At 53.3% G+C, this 18,020-nt stretch overlaps 1 protein-coding gene across 2 annotated transcripts; it reads right to left on the bottom strand.

The window, feature by feature from the left end:
* Positions 1-940: 940 nt before the first annotated feature.
* Positions 941-15,575, bottom strand: ARHGEF15 (Rho guanine nucleotide exchange factor 15). Of its 2 annotated transcripts, XM_026456293.1 has the most exons (17): positions 15,444-15,575; positions 13,336-13,470; positions 11,041-11,690; positions 10,426-10,758; positions 10,126-10,180; positions 8,772-8,830; positions 8,458-8,669; positions 8,176-8,336; positions 7,843-7,995; positions 7,602-7,731; positions 4,996-5,070; positions 4,793-4,885; positions 4,532-4,692; positions 4,283-4,435; positions 4,047-4,129; positions 3,838-3,942; positions 941-2,599 (listed from the first exon to the last, which is right to left on the bottom strand). In XM_026456293.1, the coding sequence occupies exons 3-17, from the start codon at positions 11,639-11,641 to the stop codon at positions 2,448-2,450; spliced, it is 2,526 nt and encodes an 841-aa protein (XP_026312078.1). In that variant the 5' UTR covers positions 11,642-11,690; positions 13,336-13,470; positions 15,444-15,575; the 3' UTR covers positions 941-2,447. The 2 variants fall into 2 exon arrangements, with proteins under 2 accessions (XP_026312078.1, XP_023048918.1); XM_023193150.2 differs by lacking the exons at positions 13,336-13,470; positions 15,444-15,575 and adding an exon at positions 12,826-12,867.
* Between the last annotated feature and the right edge of the window lie 2,445 nt (positions 15,576-18,020).

Here is an 18,020-nt window from a genome sequence, read left to right as displayed (position 1 = left end):
GATGATTGGCTGGTCAGTAAAGGGCCTTTATTGCTGCCTTTTTTTTTTTTTTTTGAGACAGAGTCTCGCTCTGTTGCCCGGGCTGGAGTACTGTGGCCGGATCTCAGCTCACTGCAAGCTCTGCCTCCTGGGTTTACGCCATTCTCCTGCCTCAGACTCTCGAGTAGCTGGGACTATAGGCGCCCGCCACCTCACCCGGCTAGTTTTTTGTATTTTTTAGTAGAGACAGGGTTTCACCATGTTAGCCAGGATGGTCTCGATCTCCCGACCTCGTGATCCGCCCGTCTCGGCCTCCCAAAGTGCTGGGATTACAGGCTTGAGCCACCGCGCCCGGCCTTTTTTTTTTTTTTGAGACAGGGTCTTGCTTTGTCACCCAAGCTGGAGTGCAGTGGTGCAAACATGGCACATTGCAGCCTCGACCTCCCGGGTTTAAGCTATCCTCTTGCCTCAGCATCCCAAGTAGCTGGGACTATAGGTGCATGCCACTATGCCTGGGTAAATTTTGTATTTTTTGTAGAGACAGGGTTTCATTATACTTCCCAGGCTGGTCTCAAACTCCTGAGTTCAAGTGATCCGCCCACCTCGACCTCCCAAAGTGCTGGGATTACGGGTGCGAGCCACCGTGCCCAGCCCTGATTGCCCTTTTTATTCTTCTTGCTGCATTTTCATCGCCTGCCTGAGCCCCAGGCATTGCCCAGGCTGCAGCAGTCCCCAGCCACAGCTGCTACAAACCCACCACCATTGCCACCACCACCACTACCTCAGAGCCCTCAGGAACTGTGAGTGGGCTGACACACTCAGGTCTTACACATGACCTTCAAGCTCCGGTTCCCAACAGAATTGACCCCTGCTCTGGACCCCTTTCCAAGCAGCCCCATCCCCCTTATGAAACCACACTTGGAGACCACTGCTCCTATAAGCACACACTTCCCTAGAGAGCCTCAGTACAAATGCACCACTATTTATTGAGGGTTCCCCACGTCAGGCACCCTGCTAGGGGAGTCTCCAATGTCATGGACTGCCAAACGCCAGTGCTGTCTGCCTCTGAGTCTCCCGGAGTCCCTGTGCCTCCTGCAGTCAATGTGACAGCGTCGGTCCTGGGCAAGTTGCTCTGCTGAAGGGGAGGCCTTGTTCCGGGCTGGGACCCCCTGCCAGTCACTGTCCGCCTTGCTGTCTCTGTCCCTCACCTCCTCTGGTATCATGCGAGGCATTTGCTCATCTGGAAACAGATACTCTGGATAGGGTTGGGCAGCCACACCCGCTCTCCGATCTCTCCCCACTGTTTGGCCCAGTGTTTCCGTGAGAGTATCAGGACAAAGGCAAAAAAGCCCAGGAGGTTCACTGGCTGGCCTGTGATCCACAGCTCCCGTGTCTTCACCCAGATGCAGGATCTAATGTGGTTCCAAAGCTCAAGGCTGAGGCTGGCTAGTGGATTATACTTCAAGTTGGGGAATCTGCGGGCAGGAATTATGGAGGCCAGTGTTTGGGGCAAGGAGAAGGGCCTGCAGACTTCAGGGGCCTCAGGACCCAGCTACTGGCCATCTTCAGTCCCTTGGGCTCCTCTGCCAGGTTGTTGGCTGCTCCATAACATTGCCCTGCAGCTGCCATGGAACCCTGGCCTTCAAGAGACCCAGAGCTCAGGGCTCTCATCCCCTGGGTGCCAAGCCACACCCAGCACAGTCTCTTCTGGAGCTCAGACTTCGCATCTTTCTTGGAGCAAGGAATAGGAATAGGAAATACGAGAGGTAAAGGAAGAAATGGAGCCTTTGTGGGTGAGGAACACAATCCACACACACACCACGGTCGGCAGAATGCCTTGCCTGATACATATACACACATCTACACATGCAAGTGCACACATGCAGATTTTCTGAGACACACACTCTGAATTCTTCTGGAAGAGAAGAACTGACTTGAGAGGGCACAGGAAGCACCCATGAATAGAAACTAGTATTTCCCGGACTCAAAAGACAGGACCAGTCATTGCTGCAGAACCAGTCAGGGTGACTACTGGTCTCTTGGGCCCAGATCACCATTCTCTTTGGCTGGTTGGCTTCCTGCTCATTCCTGTTCACAATTTTATCCTAGGACTTTATCTCCAATGAGGCCCCTTTTTAACTGCCATGACCTAGATTTATCTTCCTTGGCCTTGAGCATAGCAGGAACACTCATTGGCCGTAGGCTCAGCCAGCTCAGTACCCATTGGCTGCTCTGCACTAAGCTTCTGTCTCCATTGGCCACACATTCAACGCATCCTCATTCATTCTTATTGCTGTGGGCTCAGGAGGCCGTTTTCATTGGCTGCCCTGTCCTGAAGCTCAATCTCTATTGGTTGCCACGAGAGGTAGTATCTCCACTGACAGTGAATGCAATGGATGAATGGGCTTTGTTCTCTCCGTGTCCCACTGGTAGGTGTCTCCCAACATGTGCCCCCTCCTCAGCCTGCATTAGGGTGGGGGGGCATTGGGGGTGCCTGAAGAAGGCCCAACAGCCTCGAGAAGCCTCTGGTGCTGGCGAAGGTGCCTCCTCCTTTCGTGTTCCCCTGTGACTTCACACACCAGTTGGGCAGGGAAGGCCCCAGGAAGCCCCTTCAGCCAACCTGGGGGAAGAGAGACAGGGGATCCAGTGAGGTGGGGACAGGAAGCAGGTGAAGAGGGAAAGGGGGCCTCGTGGGTTCTCAGGCCCTTGGGGTCATTGTAGGTGTGGGAATTCATGGACAAGCCTGGAGCATCAGTAGAAAGGGTATCAGAAGTGGAGGTGACAGCAGCTTGGAGAGGGTCTGGGCTGTTCCTCTGTCAAGCCCTGCAGTGGCTGCTCATGTCACTTGGAGTAAGAGGTGGAGTCCTTGCAGGGGCCTGTCAGGTCCTGCGTGATCCCGTCCCTGCCACTTTTGTGACCTCATTTGCTTCTCCCCCTTTCTCTCTCCTGCTGGCCACACTGGCCTCCTTACAGTTCCTCAGTCACACACCAACCACAGGGCCTTTGCACTGCCTGCTGCCTCCAGCTAGGACATTCTTCCCCCAGACACCATGGGCCTAAATTAGCTCCATCAAGCTTCATGCTGCCTTCTCAGTGAGGTCCACCTTGGCCTCCCTATTGAAAATTTCATGCTGCCCAACCCTGGAACTCCTGACCTTCTTTGCTCTGCTCACTTTTTTTTTCCCCCATAACACTCCTCACCTTCACATGTACTTTATAATTTACTTATCTATTTTGCTCATTCTTTATCGTCTGCCTCCCCTGCTAGAACATGGCTCCAGCAAGGAAGGAAGTGTGATTGATACGTTTGATTCACAGTCCCTAGAACAGTGAGTGGCACTCCGTAGGTGCTTAATAAATATTTACTGAATGAATAAATGAAACACGGCCAGGCGCAGTGGCTCATGCCTGTAATCACAGCACTTTGAGAGGCTGAGGCAGGAGGATCACTTGAGCCCAGGAGTTCAAGACCAGCCTGAGCAACATAGTGAGACCCCCACCTCCATTTAAAAAAAAAGAAAGAAATAAGGCCGGGCACCGGAGGCTCATGCCTATAATCCCAGCACCTTGGAAGGTGAAAGCAGACGGATCACCTGAGGTCAGGAGTTCGAGACCAGCCTGGCCAACGTGGTGAAATCCCATCTCTACCAAAAATACAAAAATTAGCCAGGCTTGGTGGCGGGTGCCTGTAATTCCAGCTACTTGGGAGGTTGAGGCAGGAGAATCCTTTGAACCCGGGAGGTGGAGGTTGCAGTGAGCCGAGCTCACACCACTGCACTCTAGCCTGGCTGACAGAATGAGAATCTGTCTCAAATAATAATAATAAATACAAAATAAATAAATGAAAGACGGTCTCACCTTCAGGGGTCTTGTGCAGGTGTTTGGGGGCAGCCCTGGACTCCAGACTCCGTCCTTCAGTTTTGGAAGGTATAGATGGCTCTGAACACAGTTCCTGGGAACAGTCTGGTTGGGGGTGGGTGACATTAAAGTGATTCTGTTTAGCTTCTCCCCCATATTCCTCTAAGACTCATTTTTTCTTCCCTCCTCCCCTCTAGGGGGATACTCACCACAGTCCTCATAGATGGTGTCTGGGGAGCAGGGAAGGGGGCCTGGGGTCGGGAAGGCTCCTAGCCAGCGCTGCATGTCTGATCTGGTGGGGACATTGGGAAGTGTCACAGATGGCCCAAGAGATCCTCTGGGGCTGAGGCAGGAGCCACAGAAGAGAGAGACTGGGGAAGTCGGAGGAGCTCTGAGAGGTCAGATAAGCGTCCCAAGGGTGTTTTCCGAAGGAAACACAACTCACAGGGAAGAAGCTTGGAGTAGCCGGTGGGTGGGGCGACCCTGGTGGTTGCTGAGAAGGGAGAGGCGGAAGGTAGGGGGTCCAGATGGATCCGGAACCTGCTGGGCCTGGACCAGGGAGCGATGGGCATAGTCCAGAACCTGTAGCCGCTGCCCACTGCCCAGGGATGAGGTCGTTCAGAAGGACAGCAGGGGTCCCGCTGGACCCCTCCTGCCCACGCCAGACTGGGCTCCTTCCTTCCCTAGGACTCACCTCTTAGGCTGAGTGATGAGCAGCAGGTCGCTGAAGAGCAGTAGGCAAAGAGGGGTGAAGCGGGGGCGCGAGGCAAAGAGCACGCCCCCCCTCCGGCACCCTAACTCGGTCAGCTCTCCCTGGAACTCCAGGCGCCGTGACCAGGAGACTAGGGGCAGGGCCTGGGAGGAAGCAGAGGCAGAGGAGGTTCTAGCAGCAGCAGCAGCAGCAGCAGCAGTACCGTGGGGCAGGGCAAGATGGGGAGCCTGGGCAGGGATGTACCTTGACTTTATGGAAGCGCAGCCTTTGGGTGAGCCGGATCAGCTCTTCAGTCTGCTTCATGCGCCCCACTTCAGCGCTGCAACGCTCGATGATCTAGGTAAGGGGATCTGTGTTACCCGCCCCCAGCGGCCAGGTCCCTACTCCCTACCATTTCTCTCTACCACCTTGTCACCTCCCCCTACTTCAGTGTCCCTCCTGCCCACCTTGCTGACAGCACCCAGGGCCTTCTGGGCATTCTCCTGACGGCTGGACCCCTCTTCTGTCTGGCGCAGGATATTCTGGGGACAAGGAGGAAGGGTGACTGGGCCCCCTGCTCTGTGGCCCTGGGATTCAGAGGGGCCACAGCTCAGAGGACCCTGCCTGCTTTGGCCAATTTCAACAAGGCTGACAGACCTCATCATTCACCATCTGCAGAACCCTAAGCAAGTCCTGTTACCTCTCTGAGCCTCAGCTTCCCCATCTGTAAAATGGGGCTAATATCCACCTAGCATATCAATAGCATTGTTTTGAGGATTCAAGAAGGTAATCTATGTAAAGTGCTTAGCATAGTTCTTGGTACATATTAAATGTTGAAAAGAAGGTTCCTATTTTTTTTTTTTTTTTTTCAGAGTCTGGATCTATCACCCAGGCTGGAGTGCAATGGCGCGATCTCGGTTCACTGCAACTTCTGCCTCCCAGGTTCAAGTGATTCTCCTGCCTCAGCCTCCCAAGTAGCTGGGATTACAGACATGCGCCACCACGCCCGGCTAATTTTTTGTATTTTTAGTAGAGATGGGGTTTCACCATGTTGGCCAGGCTGGTCTTGAACTCCTGACCTCAGATGATCCACCCGCCTCAGCCTCCCAAAGTGCTGGGATTACAGGCGTGAGCCACTGCGCCCGGCCCGAAGGTTCCTATTATTTTAATAATTATTAACCAAAACTGTTAGTGCAGGCAATATAGCAGAGTAACTAAGAGTGCTTAATTACAATTTTTTCTCCATCAATTATTTCTATATGACCTGGGACAAGTTATGTGACCTGTACCTTAGCTTTCTCATCTCTAAAGTAGGACAAATAATAGTTCCTACCCTCACACAGTTGTGGGTAAGGTTACACAGGTGTATAGCACTTAGAACCATTCCTAGAAAGCTCAATAGCTGTTGAGCTATTATGATTAGTATCATTATTATTATTGTGTTGTCTACACTGGGCATAGATAAAGCTGAATAAGATCATAAAGACACTAAAATCTAGTTGGGAACTCTTCACATAAAGATTCCCCCATTCGCTGGGCTCAGTGTCTCACGCCTATAAGGCCGGAGCTTTGAGAAGCTGAGATAGGAGGACTGCTTGAGGCCAGGAGTTCAAGACCAGCCTAGCCAACGTAGTGAGACCCTGTCTCTATAAAAATAAAAATTAATAAATAGTAGGGCATGGTGGCATTGTGGTCCCAGGCTGAGGCATGAGGATCCCTTGAGCCCAGGAATTTGAGGCTGCAGTGAGCTGTGATTGTGCCACTGCTCTAAAGATCCCCATATTGGGTGACCTGGTTAGAAAGGAGTCTCTATGGCCGGGCGCGGTGGCTCACGCCTGTAATCCCAGCACTTTGGGAGGCCGAGGCGGGCAGATCACAAGGTCAGGAGATCGAGACCACGGTGAAACCCCGTCTCTACTGAAAATACAAAAAATTAGCCGGGTGCGGTGGCGGGCGCCTGTAGTCCCAGCTACTCGGGAGGCTGAGGCAGGAGAATGGCATGAACCCAGGAGGCGGAGCTTGCAGTGAGCCAAGATCACGCCACTGCACTCCAGCCTGGTGAACAGAGCCAGACTCCATCTCAAAAAAAAAAAAAAAGGAAAAAAAAGAAAGGAGTCTCTACTTTGCAATAGAAGAGAGCATGTCAGCTGGGAGCAGTGGCTCATGCCTGTAATCCCAGCACTTTGGGAGGCCGAGGTGGGCAGATCACGAGGTCAGGAGATGGAGACCATCCTGGCTAACACCGTGAAACCCCGTCTCTACTAAAAATACAAAAAATTAGCCGGGTGTGGTGGCAGACGCCTGTAGTCCCAGCTACTCAGGAGGCTGAGGCAGGAGAATGGTGTGAACCCGGGAAGCGGAGCTTGCAGTGAGCCGAGATGATGCCACTACACTCCAGCCTGGGTGACAGAGCAAGACTCCATCTCAAAAAAAAAAGAAAAGAAGAAGGAGGAGGAGAAGAGTGTCTCAAACTTTTTTTTCCCATTATCACTCCACTAGGATGCTTTTTTAAGATAATTTTCCCTAAACATCCCCCTCACCATGAAAGTTTAATTCTACAGATCTACTAGAACTTTGTTTATGCACTAAAGCTTAATGGAGTACAACTGTTGGAATAACTAAGATTATTTTCACCTCCAAAGAACCAATTTTTGCCCCCTTGGGGGTGATATCATCCCAGTTGGGAAGGCGTGTGGGTAGAAGAATACAGCCAGAGACAACCTCAAAAACGACTCACACACTCCCCCCTGAGACCCAGCAAGCAGAAGGGACTTGCCCAAGGTCACTCAGACAGTCAGTGGCAGAGCTAGGTGTGGAACGCCTGTCTCCAGCCAGAGGCCCTTTCCCTGCACCTGGACCTGGAGGCAGTCCAGGTAAGGGAAACAGCACACAGGGCCCCTAAGGCAGGGCGTGGTGGATCCTAGGCTGAGACACCCAGATTCGTAGTTATGATTTGGGGGATTTTATGTTTAAGGTGGAGTAGTGCGTGGTGATAACTGGAGGGCCAAGAAGTCCTCAGGAGAGTTCTCCGATGGGGTTGGTGTGGCAGAAACTGCCGCAGCCAGACGGATACCTGCAGTAGCATGCGGAGCCGGGTGATGCGCTGGAAGGGCAGTAGCAGGAAGGACGGCAGCGGGAGCCGCTCACACTTAGGGAGGCTCTGCAGCCGGCGCAGCTCGGCGGAGAAGCGCACGTTGGTGTCCCTGCAGAAGCAAGAGTGGTTAGCGGCTGCCTAGAGGCCCTGGTGCCCCAGCCTGCTGTGGCGTCGACCCCACCCCTCTCTCCAGCTTCCTCCACACCCCTGGGACACTCACATGAGGCGGCTGTAGGTCTCCTCCTGATACTGTTGGTTCCGCACATAATCCACATACACCGAGAAAGGCCCCACAGCGTGGGCATGCACCACATCACACAGGTCGCTGATGTGGGGGGAAGAGCGTACACGGGACAGGAGCGTTGCTAGAAACCTGAAGGAATTGGGGAAGCAAGCAATGGGGCGGGGCAGAGAGCCAGGTCTCCCGGGTTCTTGAGAGAAGGGCTGGGAACCAACTGGGTCAGTAGAAGGAAGGACCTGGGCCCGGGAGAGAGGAAAGGGCGTGCCCAGCAGCCTAAGGGCAGGTTCCCTGGAAGTACAGGAAGCCACTGACCGTTCGCTGACTCCCTGGACTCGCTGCACATTGGAGAAGAGTGTGTGGTGATCACGGGGGGTGAGCGTGTCCCGGAGTGCCTGGCTCAGCACGAAGGTGTCGGTCAGCAGCCGCAGGGAGCGCAGATAGGAAGCCTCGGACGTTACCACCTCGAAAAGACTCTAGAAAGAAGAGCAGGCAGTCGTGGGAAGCCAGGACCCTGGGCCCTCCTCCCCTAGGTCTGACCCATGCAGCCCGCCCAACCCCAGCACCCTCCTCCCGTCTCCCACCTCCAGCTCCCACCTCCTGCATGCGCCTCTCCTGGGGGCTGAGGGTATCCAGAAGGCCGCTTGTTTGCACAGCCGGAAGCTCCTGCCACAGGGTGTTGCGAGGTCCAGGGGGTCGTGGGAAAGTGGGCGCATCTCCAGCATTTGCTGGAGAAGGACTCCCATCCTCACCCACCCCCCACAGCTCCTCTGACAGCACGGCTGCTCGGTAGGTCTGGTACAGAGGTTCTAGAGGGCAAACATAGCACTTCAGGGAAGCCCAGGGCCCCCAAACCCTTCCCCCACTGCTTGATGGTCACAGCAGGGACCCTCAGGTCCAGAGGCCCTCACCATCCTGCAGGGGCAGCTCCCAGTTCTGCTCCTTCAGCACCTCTAGCCCCTCCTCTTCCCTGTGGAGAAAAAAAGGGAAGGGAGTCCCCAGGGCCACGACTACTGCCCGCCGCAGGGTGCTTGTTGTTCCCATGCTGGACAGGGCAACCCACATGCAGGTTGGGTGTGGGGATCCTGACGGCTCCCTACGTCAAACCTCAGGCTTTTTGTTTTGTTTGAAGGGGAAAGACAAGGTCTCGCTATGTTGCCCAGGCTGGTCTTAAACTCCTGGCCTCAAGCAATCCTGCCACCTCGGCCTTGCAAAGTGTCAGGATTACAGGCGTGAGCTACTTTGCCCGGCCCAAATTCCAGATCTTTTTATGTGCCTTCTAGAGAGGAGCCCCTGAACTAAGTGGGCCCCATTCCTATCTCATCGATTGTACACCAGAGACTTCTGAGTCTCCTTCTCAGCCCTCTCACGTAGCAACCATTGTCTGGAATGCCCTATTTGTGTGTCAAGGAAGCTCAACGTGGTGGACTACACTCTCACACCTCCCACCAGCACGTGTAGCCCCTTATCTCCCCTGCTCTGGTCATCGGCACCACCACACCCCCATTTCTGATAACAATGGTGAATCTAAGATAATTAACAAGCCTGAATAGCATAGAAGATGGTCATGATTGCCAAATAGATTTTCAGACAATAATTACAATAGAAGCTCAAGGTGAGGGAAGGGAGTTAAAGTGGTACACTTACTCTGGGCCCGGCTCTTTACAATATCATATCCCCATGATTCCATTAAGTGGTTTCTATGCTTAGCCTCATTTCATAGATGAGGACACTGAGACCCACGAAGGCTAAAGACCTTCTTCTTTTTTTTTTTATTTATTTTTTTTTTTGAGACAGAGTTTCTCTCTTGTCGCCCAGGCTGGAGTGCAGTGGTGTGATCTTGGCTCCTTGCAACCTCCGCCTCCTGGGTTCAAGCGATTTTCCTGCCTCAGCCTCCTGAGTAGCTGGGATTACAGGCGCCCGATATGACGCCCAGCTGATTTTTGTATTTTTAGTAGAGACGGGGTTTCACCATGTTAGCCAGGCTGATCTTGAACTCCTAACCTCAGGTGATCCTCCCACCTCGGCCTCCCAAAGGGCTGGGATTACAGACATGAGCCACCGTGCCTGGCCTTGTATAAGATCACAGAATTGATAAGGGCCAGAGCTGGGATTTGAAACAACGGCTGCTTATCTCTAGAGCCCTGGCCCTTGTCCCCTCACCTTTGTGCAGGTGGGATTTAGCTGGAGCTGAAGGTTAGTCTGCCCTCAGGTAGAAGCATGGTGGGGAGAGAACCAGGGAATAGGGGTGGGGGTGTTCGGTACCTCCCCTCCACAGTTGCTGGAGGAGCGTTCCGAGGAGCTTCATCAGGACTGTCCCCTGGAGAGAGAAGCCAGAGTGAAGAGAAAAAAACTCCAGGATCCCTAGCCCAGGACTCCCAACTCCAGCCTCAGCGGAAACAGTTACTATAAAAACTGCAACTCTCATCAGCACCAGAGCAGCAGCTGGTAGGGAAGCAAAGAACCCAGGGCCTGTTGGGGATTGTAGTTTGTTGGGGTTTTAGTCCCCCCTGCCCCTCTCTTGTCCCCTCACAGCCCAGAGGTCCACTCCCCCAGGCCCTGCACCTGTTTGGATTCCATCTTCAGAAGGCAGATCAAGATCTGGCTGTGGGGGGTCCCCGAAAATGGTGACGTCCTGCCTGCCACGAGTTGGTTTGGGAGGCTTGAGGGGTGGCAGGAGTTTGCGCTCGGCAGTGGAGCGGTAGGATGTGAGGACAACAGCAGGGTGACCAATGCTTGGAGGGTTGGGGCGGGAGCGAGAGGTCCGCAGCGGGGAGGCCCGACGGGGGACCCTGGGGACCTCCTCATAGCCCCCCACAGGCACCCATCTGAGCTCCAGGCCAGGTCGGGTGGTGTGGCAGACACAGGGGCAGCAGGGAGGGCAGGCCAGGCCAGCATCTGTGGGAGATGGATATCCTAAGGAGAAAGCCCCTGGGGCCCAGCCCCACCCCTGAGACCATAGACCATCTCCATCTTTAACCTGCCCAGCAACTGCAACACCAAGGTTGAGGCATCTGTAGATCTCCTCCACCCTGACTCCCTTCAAATCCTGACATACTGAAACCAGATATCCCAAACATTAAATCCATTTTTGAAAAGGTAGCCCCTGAAAGTTGTTAGCACTGAAAACGAAGAAGATGGGTGGATTGAGGTCACCCAGCGCCACCCCCCGACACTCACCTGGAGCACCGTTCTCCTGGGACCCACTCCCGGGGAGGGGAGCTTCTCTCTCCCCATTCACATCTGCTCTCGCTTGGAGACCTGGCTCCGGGGCATCTGCATCCTGAGCCCGGCCTTCAGCACCCCCTTCAAACCTGCCAGCCAGCCTCCGCACAGTGCCAGGGGCTGAGGCAGAGCCATTCTGAGCCAGGACCCCGGCCATGGGGAGCAGAGGCGTGCGGGGTGACCCAGAAGGCTTGGGTGGGGGGACTGGAGACCGGGGAGCAGGTTCTGGGGAGGCGGAGCGCCGGGACACTGGACTAGGTGTGGGGGTGCTGGAAGGTGACTCTGGGGAAGTCTGGGAGTCGAGGCTGGTTCTAGAAGCTGAGGAGGGCAAAAGAGCAGGGGGCTTGAGGGATGCAGCTGGGGGCTCCCAGAAGATGGAGGTGCACATTGGGGTTGGTGCCTCATTGGAGGTTCGGGGAAGTTCTTGTGGAGAGGAGCTGTTGTGGGGAGGCCCTGAGGACTGGGCAGCCCTGGAACGAGAAGGAGGGCGGGGGCGGATGATCCGAGGGGGCTTCTGCGTGGGGGGTGTTGCTGCAGGAAGGGACTGGGCTGACATCTTCCTCTGTGGTCTTCAAAGGAGTGGGGTGCTCTGCTGGAGTCATTCCCTGAGGAGGAGGGAGGGAAACAGAAAGACCCTTAGTGCCCCGCAGGGTGGATAAACTGAGGCCACTGGAAGGCAGGATTTTGAAGTCAGGAGGGAAAGCTGGTGTGGCGGTTTCAGAGAATCCATAAAACTCAATACGGGGGATCCCCTTTGCTAGTACAACCACTCTGTGTCTGCCTACTGAACCACGTGTCCGTGGGGTGTGTTGTGGAGGTTTGTGTGTGGTTGTGGTAGGGGAGTGGCACGGTGTATTGTGCGAGTTCTGTGCTTGCCGGGTGGGTGTGCAGGGGGAGAGTGCAGTGGACAGTGTGTGGCGTGTGGCCCGTGAGGAAGTTCTCAGTGTGAGTGTCTGAGATAGCGGTGGCAGGGTGGGTGTGCGATGTGTGTTCTGTGCTGTCTGGGTCTGGGTGCCGTGGGCGCGCCTGTCCGCCGGGCCTGGGCTGCGAGGCATGCATCACTGTTTCCCTGCTCCACCGGCCCTCCGCCCCCCATTTCCCAGTTCCTCTCTCCGGACTCTCCCTTTCCGGATTATTTTTAGTCTCCTTTTCCTGCCATCAAGATTCCTGGAGCCTCTGACCCCCGGAGATGAGGAGGCCCTGGCTCAGTCTCTCCTGTCCTGCGTCTGATCGTCCCCGCCTGCCCTTGGGTCTGGTCACAGAGAGAAGCCCAGCACAGGCATGAGTCTTGCCGGGGGGCCTGGGGAGGCGGCTGGGAGAGCCAGCTGAAGAGAGGACCAGACAGGCCAGGGCGCTGTGGCCTGGGTTTCTCTTCCTCCCTCGAGGAAGGAGGCTAGAATCCCAAGAAGGCTGCAGGGTCCAGGCTGGGAAGCAGGGGAACCCCCAAACTCCCTTCAGGGGTCAGCAGGAGAATCAGACCCCTCCAGGCCTCGGATTGGGTCCTTGAGAAATGATGAGGGGGAACAAGGGGGTTGTAAATGATGGGTCTTGCAGCTCAGTGGCCTCTGTGTTCTGGCAGAAAGTCACTTAGCAAAGTGACCCACACAGTGGTCTTGACCACTGGCCAGCTCCTCCCCAGCCCCTATCCCTCAGGGATCCCACCCCCTCTCGGGTACCTGCATTTACTTCCTTCCCTACCCCCCACTCAGGAATCCAGGTACTCGGACCCCAAACACTCACCCTTGAATCCCCTCCACTCTCAGTCACCTCCCAGGGCTGAGTGAGTAGGGGCAGGAAACAGGAATCAGATCCGCCTCCCAACCGGACACCCCCCCCCCCAACAAACCACACCACGCTCCACATGCGCACATCACACGGGGCCCCAGGAGACAGAGGTATCCAGGGTCTCAGAGGTTAATGGGCTCTGGAGAAAAGCTGAAATTCAGGCATGGAAAATGTGTGTGCAGGTTCTACCTGAACAGCTGTGTAGATGGGGGCTCACAGGAGTGAGGTGGACAGGGGTGGGGATGAGGATAAGACCGCAATGGCACAGAGCATGGGTAACTGGACGCCTCTGTCTCAGCTAAGGGATGCTACATGCGTCCCTCCACGGCGAGTCTCACCATCTTTCCCAGGACTCGCACCACCACCTGTCTCTTCAGCCGGGTGTGCGCCAACCCCTCTTTCACCCCGAGGGACCCTCCCGCAGGCCTCCCTCCCTAACTCTGCAGGAGGTCCCCATGAATTTACCTTTATCTTTTTGGAATCAGTTGCTATTTTCAGCGTGTCCTGGCTGCCCCTTGGAGCAAGGAATGCGGGGCTGAGGTCTCCAAATGTCTGTTCCTGTGATTCTGGGGCCGGAGCTCAGGGCCCAGATTGAGATCTCTGCGGAGGAAGCCAGTTCCTCAGCCCCACCCAGCCATTGTGTCTGGCGTGTGTCTGTGTGTGTGTGTGTGTGTGTGTGTGTGTGTGTGTGTGTGTGTGTTAGAGGGGAGGGCCAGGAGGTAGTACTGAGGGGAGGAGAGGTGTGGACTTGGGATCTGTCTCCTCCAGAGAGGTATAACATTTGCAGGGGGCCAGGTGTCGTTGTTCACCCTTATAATCCCAGCACTCCAGCACTTTGGGAGGGCAAGGTGGGAGGACCAGCCTGGGCAACATAGTGTGATCCTGTCTCTACAAAAGATTTTTTTAAAATTAGCCATGGACAGGCCAGGCGAAGTGGCTCACGTCTGTAATCCCAGCACTCGGAGAGGCCGAGGCAGGCAGATCACCTGAGGTCAGGAGTTCGAGACCAGCTTGGCTAACATGGTGAAACCCCGTTTCTACTAAAAATACAAAAACTTAGCCAGGCATGGTGGCATGTGCCTGTAATCCCAGCTACTCGGGAGGCTGAGGCAGGAGAATTGCTTGAACGTGGGAGGCAAAGGTTGCAGTGAGCTGAGATCGCGCCATTGCACTCCAGCTTGGCCAACAAGAGTAAAATTCCATCTCAAAAGAAAAAAAAATAGCTATAGTGGCACACATTTGTGGTCCCATTTACTCAGGAGGCTGAGGTGGGAACATCACTTGAACCCAGGAGTTGGACGCTACAGTGAGCTGTGATCGCACTACTGCACTTCAGCCTGGGCAACAGAGCAATATGCTGTCTGAAAATAACAATAAAAAATGTGCAGAGGTCGGGCGCAGTGGCTCATGTCTGTAATCCCAGCAGAGGCCAAGGCAGGTGGATCACCTGAGGTCAGGAGTTCGAGACCAGCCTGGCCAACATGGTAAAACCCTGTCTCTACTAAAAATCCAAAAAAAATTTAGCCAGGCATGGTGGCGCACGCCTGTACTCCCACCTACTCGGGAGGGTGAAGCAGGAGAATCACTTGAACCCAGGAGGCAGAGGTTGCAATGAGCCAAGATCCTGCCACTGCACTCCAGCCTAGGCAACAGAGCAAGACTCCATCTCAAAAAATATAAAAATAAAAAATGTCCCAGGAGTGGTGGCTCATGCCTGTAATCCTAGCAGATTGGGAGGCCAAGGTGAGTGGATCACCTGAGGTCAGAAGTTCAAGACCAGCCTGTCCAACATGGTGAAACCGCATCTCGACTTAAAAAAAAAAAAATACAAAAATTAGCTGAGCATGGTGGCGGGCGCCTGTAATCCCAACTACTCTGGGGACTGAGGAGACAGAATCCCTTGAACCCAGGAGGCGGCAATTGCAGTGAGCTGAGATCGTGCCATTGCACTCCAGCCTGGGCAACAAGAGTGAAACTCCATCTCAAAAAAAAGAAAAAAAAAATTAGCCGGGCATGGCGGCACTCCCCTGTAATCCCAGCTACTCAGGAGTCTGAGGCACAAAATCGCTTGAGCCCAGGAGGCAGAGGTTGCAGTGAGCCGAGATTGCGCCCTGCCCTCCAGTCTGGGCAATAGAGTGAGATTCCGTCCCAAAGGAAAAAAAAAAAAAAAAAAAGAGCAGAGGACGGGAGCAGTGACTCATGCCTATAATCCCAGCACTTTGGGAGGCTGTGGTTGATGGATCACTAGAAGTCAGGAGTTCAAGACCATCCTGGCCAACATGGTGAAACCCCATCTCTACTAAAAATACAAAAATTAGCCGGGTGTTGTGGTGGGTGCCTGTAATCCTAGCTACTCAGGCTAGGACATTTTAATCTTGACCATAAGATATAACTTCCATAACTTTTGTATAACCTTTACGACCTTTATTAAGAAGTCAGTTAATGCTCCAAGAAAATGTTGTTAATCAGACACAAGGGCCCATATGGCTGATCTTGCATCAGTGTGCCTTTGACATTAATGGTTAATTTATAGAGAAACTGAATTTATTTTATTTCACAAAATCAATCCTTACCATCTCACATGCCTTCTGCGATAGTCTCTGGGCCTTGAGCAGTTGAATAGCTTTAATTTGTGGCCGTTTGTCTCAGCAATACAGTTTATTTTGATTGACATCTTCTACTGGGCCTGAAGATGAGGCTTTAATTGATGTCAGTTTTTAAGATTTAGCAGAATTTGGTGTCCTTTTGAGACCCAAGAATCAAAGCCCTGTAACTCAGTGTCACAAGGACTTTAAAAGCACATACAGAAAAATACACAGATGTAATAAACTTAATTTTTAAAAATTGTTTTTGGCCCAGCACGGTGACTCACACCTGTAATCCCAACACTTTTGGAGGCCGAGGTGGGTGGATCACCTGAAGTCAGGAGTTCGAAACCAGCCTGGCCAACATGGTGAAACCCTGTCCCTACTAAAAATACAAAAATTAGCCAGGAGTGGTGGCAGGTGCCTGTAATCCCAGCTACTCTGGAGGCTGACACAGGAGAATCACTTGAACCTGGGAGGTGGAGGTTGCAGTGAGTCGGGAGGCGGAGGTTGCGGTGAGCCGAGATCGGGCCACTGGACTCCAGCCTGGGTGACAGAGTGAGATTCCATCTCAAAAAAAAGAAAGAAAAGAAAAAAGAAAACAACCAAGAGTAGCCTCTGTTGCAATAACTATTTTAGTCAATAAATCAGGTAACACAATACAAAAGTAAGCAGTTTGGCCAGGCAAGGCAGGTGGATCATCTGAGGTCACAAGTTCGAGACCAGCCTGGCCAACATGGTGAAACCCCATTTCTACTAAAAATACAAAAAATTAGTCGGGCGTGGTGACGCATGCCTATAATCCCAGCTACTCAGGAGGCTGAGGCAGAAGAATCACTTGAACCTGGGAGGCAGAGGTTGCAGTGAGCCACGATCGCACCACTGCACACCAGCCTGGGCACGACAGAGTGAGACTCCATCTAAAAAAAAAAAAAAAGTTTATTTTGCCAAGGTTGAGAGCACACACCTGTGATACAGCTTCAGGAGATCTTGATGACATGTATCCAAGGTAGTTAGGGAACAGCTTGGTTTCATACATTTTAGGGAGACATAAGACCTCAATCGATATATGTAAGATGTACATTGGTTTAGTCCCGAAAGGTGAGACAACTCAAGCACAGAGAGGGCTTCCAGGTCACAGGTAGGTGAGAGACAAACTGCTGCAATCTTTTCAGTTTCTGATTAGCCTTTCCAAAGCAGGCAATCAGATATGCTTTTTTTTTAAGACAGAGTTTCGCTCTGTCACCCAGCTGGAGTGCAGTGGCGTGATCTTGGCTCACTGCAACCTCCGTTTCCCGGGTTCAAGCGATTCTCCTGCCTCAGCCTCCCGAGTAGCTGGGACTACAGGCGTGTGCCACCACGCCCAGCTAATTTTTGTATTTTTAGTAGAGACGGGGTGTCATCATGTTGACCAGGATGGTCTCGATCTCCTGACCTCGTGATCTGCCTGCCTCGGCCTCCCAAAGTGATGGGATTACAGGCATGAGCCACCATACCCAGCCCCAGCTATGCATTTATCTCGGTGAGCAGAGGGATAACTTTGAGTAGAATGGGAGGCAGGTTTGCCCTAAGCAGTTCCCAGCTTGACTTTTTCTTTAGTTTAGTGATTTGGGGGCCCCAGGATTCATTTTCCTTTCACACTGGTATATCCCAAAGTTCTGGAACAGGATCGGGCACATAATAGGTACTCAATAGTTGATGAATTGAACCAGATTGAATTGAATCCTTCCCACAGTTCACTACTCCTCTTTTTTTTTTTTTTTTTTTTTGAGAAAGAGTCTCACTGTGTCGCCCAGGCTGGAATGCAGTGGCAGGACTTCAGCTCACTGCAACCTCTGCCTCCCAGGTTCAAGCAATTCTCTTGCCTCAGCCTCCTAAGCAGCTAGGATTACAGGCATGCGCCACCACATCCAGCTAATTTTTATACTTTTAGTAGAGACAGAATTTCAACATGTTGGTCAGGTTGGTCTTGAACTCCTGACCTCAAGGGATCTGCCCGCCTCGGCCTCCCAAAGTACTGGGATTACAGACATGAGCCACCGTGCCCAGCTTTTTTTTTTTTTTTGACACTGTTGCCCAGGCTGGAGTGCAGTGGCATGATCTCGACTCACTGCAACCTCTGCCGCCTGAGTTCAAGTGATTCTCCTTCTTCAGCCTCCTGAGTAGCTGGGATTACCGGCGTGTGCCACTGTGCCTGGCTAATTTTTGTTATTTTTTTAGTAAAGACAGAGTCTCACCATGTTGGCCAGGCTGGTCTCAAACTCCTGACCTCAGATGATCCGCCCACCTCAGCCTCCCAAAGTGCTGGGATTACAGGCATGAGCCACCGCACCCGGCCTGTATTTCTTAAATGTATTTGAATGTATTTGATTGAGACCAGTCGCAGTGGCTCACTTGTAATCCCAGCACTTTGAGAGGCCAAGGCAGGCCGATCAGCTGAGGTCAGGAATTTGAGACCAGCCTGGCCAACACGGTGAAACCCCGTCTCTACTAAAAACACAAAAATTAGCCAGGCATGGTGGCACAAGCCTGTAATCCCAGCTACTCAGGAGGCTGAGGCAGGAG

This window comes from Piliocolobus tephrosceles, chromosome 16, assembly GCF_002776525.5.
Source record: "Piliocolobus tephrosceles isolate RC106 chromosome 16, ASM277652v3, whole genome shotgun sequence".
NCBI lineage: Eukaryota > Metazoa > Chordata > Mammalia > Primates > Cercopithecidae > Piliocolobus > Piliocolobus tephrosceles.
This window is presented reverse-complemented; position numbering and strand designations above follow the sequence as displayed.

Excerpts from the sequence above, each read along its gene's own strand:
- ARHGEF15 (XM_026456293.1), bottom strand. The coding sequence starts at position 11,641 with ATGTCAGCCCAGTCCCTTCCTGCAGCAACACCCCCCACGCAGAAGCCC. Across the intron at positions 8,831-10,125 it reads CCAGCAACTGTGGAGGGGAG|GGAAGAGGAGGGGCTAGAGG; the intron begins GTACCGAACACC and ends TTTTCTCCACAG. Across the intron at positions 8,337-8,457 it reads AGGAGAGGCGCATGCAGGAG|AGTCTTTTCGAGGTGGTAAC; the intron begins GTGGGAGCTGGA and ends TCTTCTTTCTAG.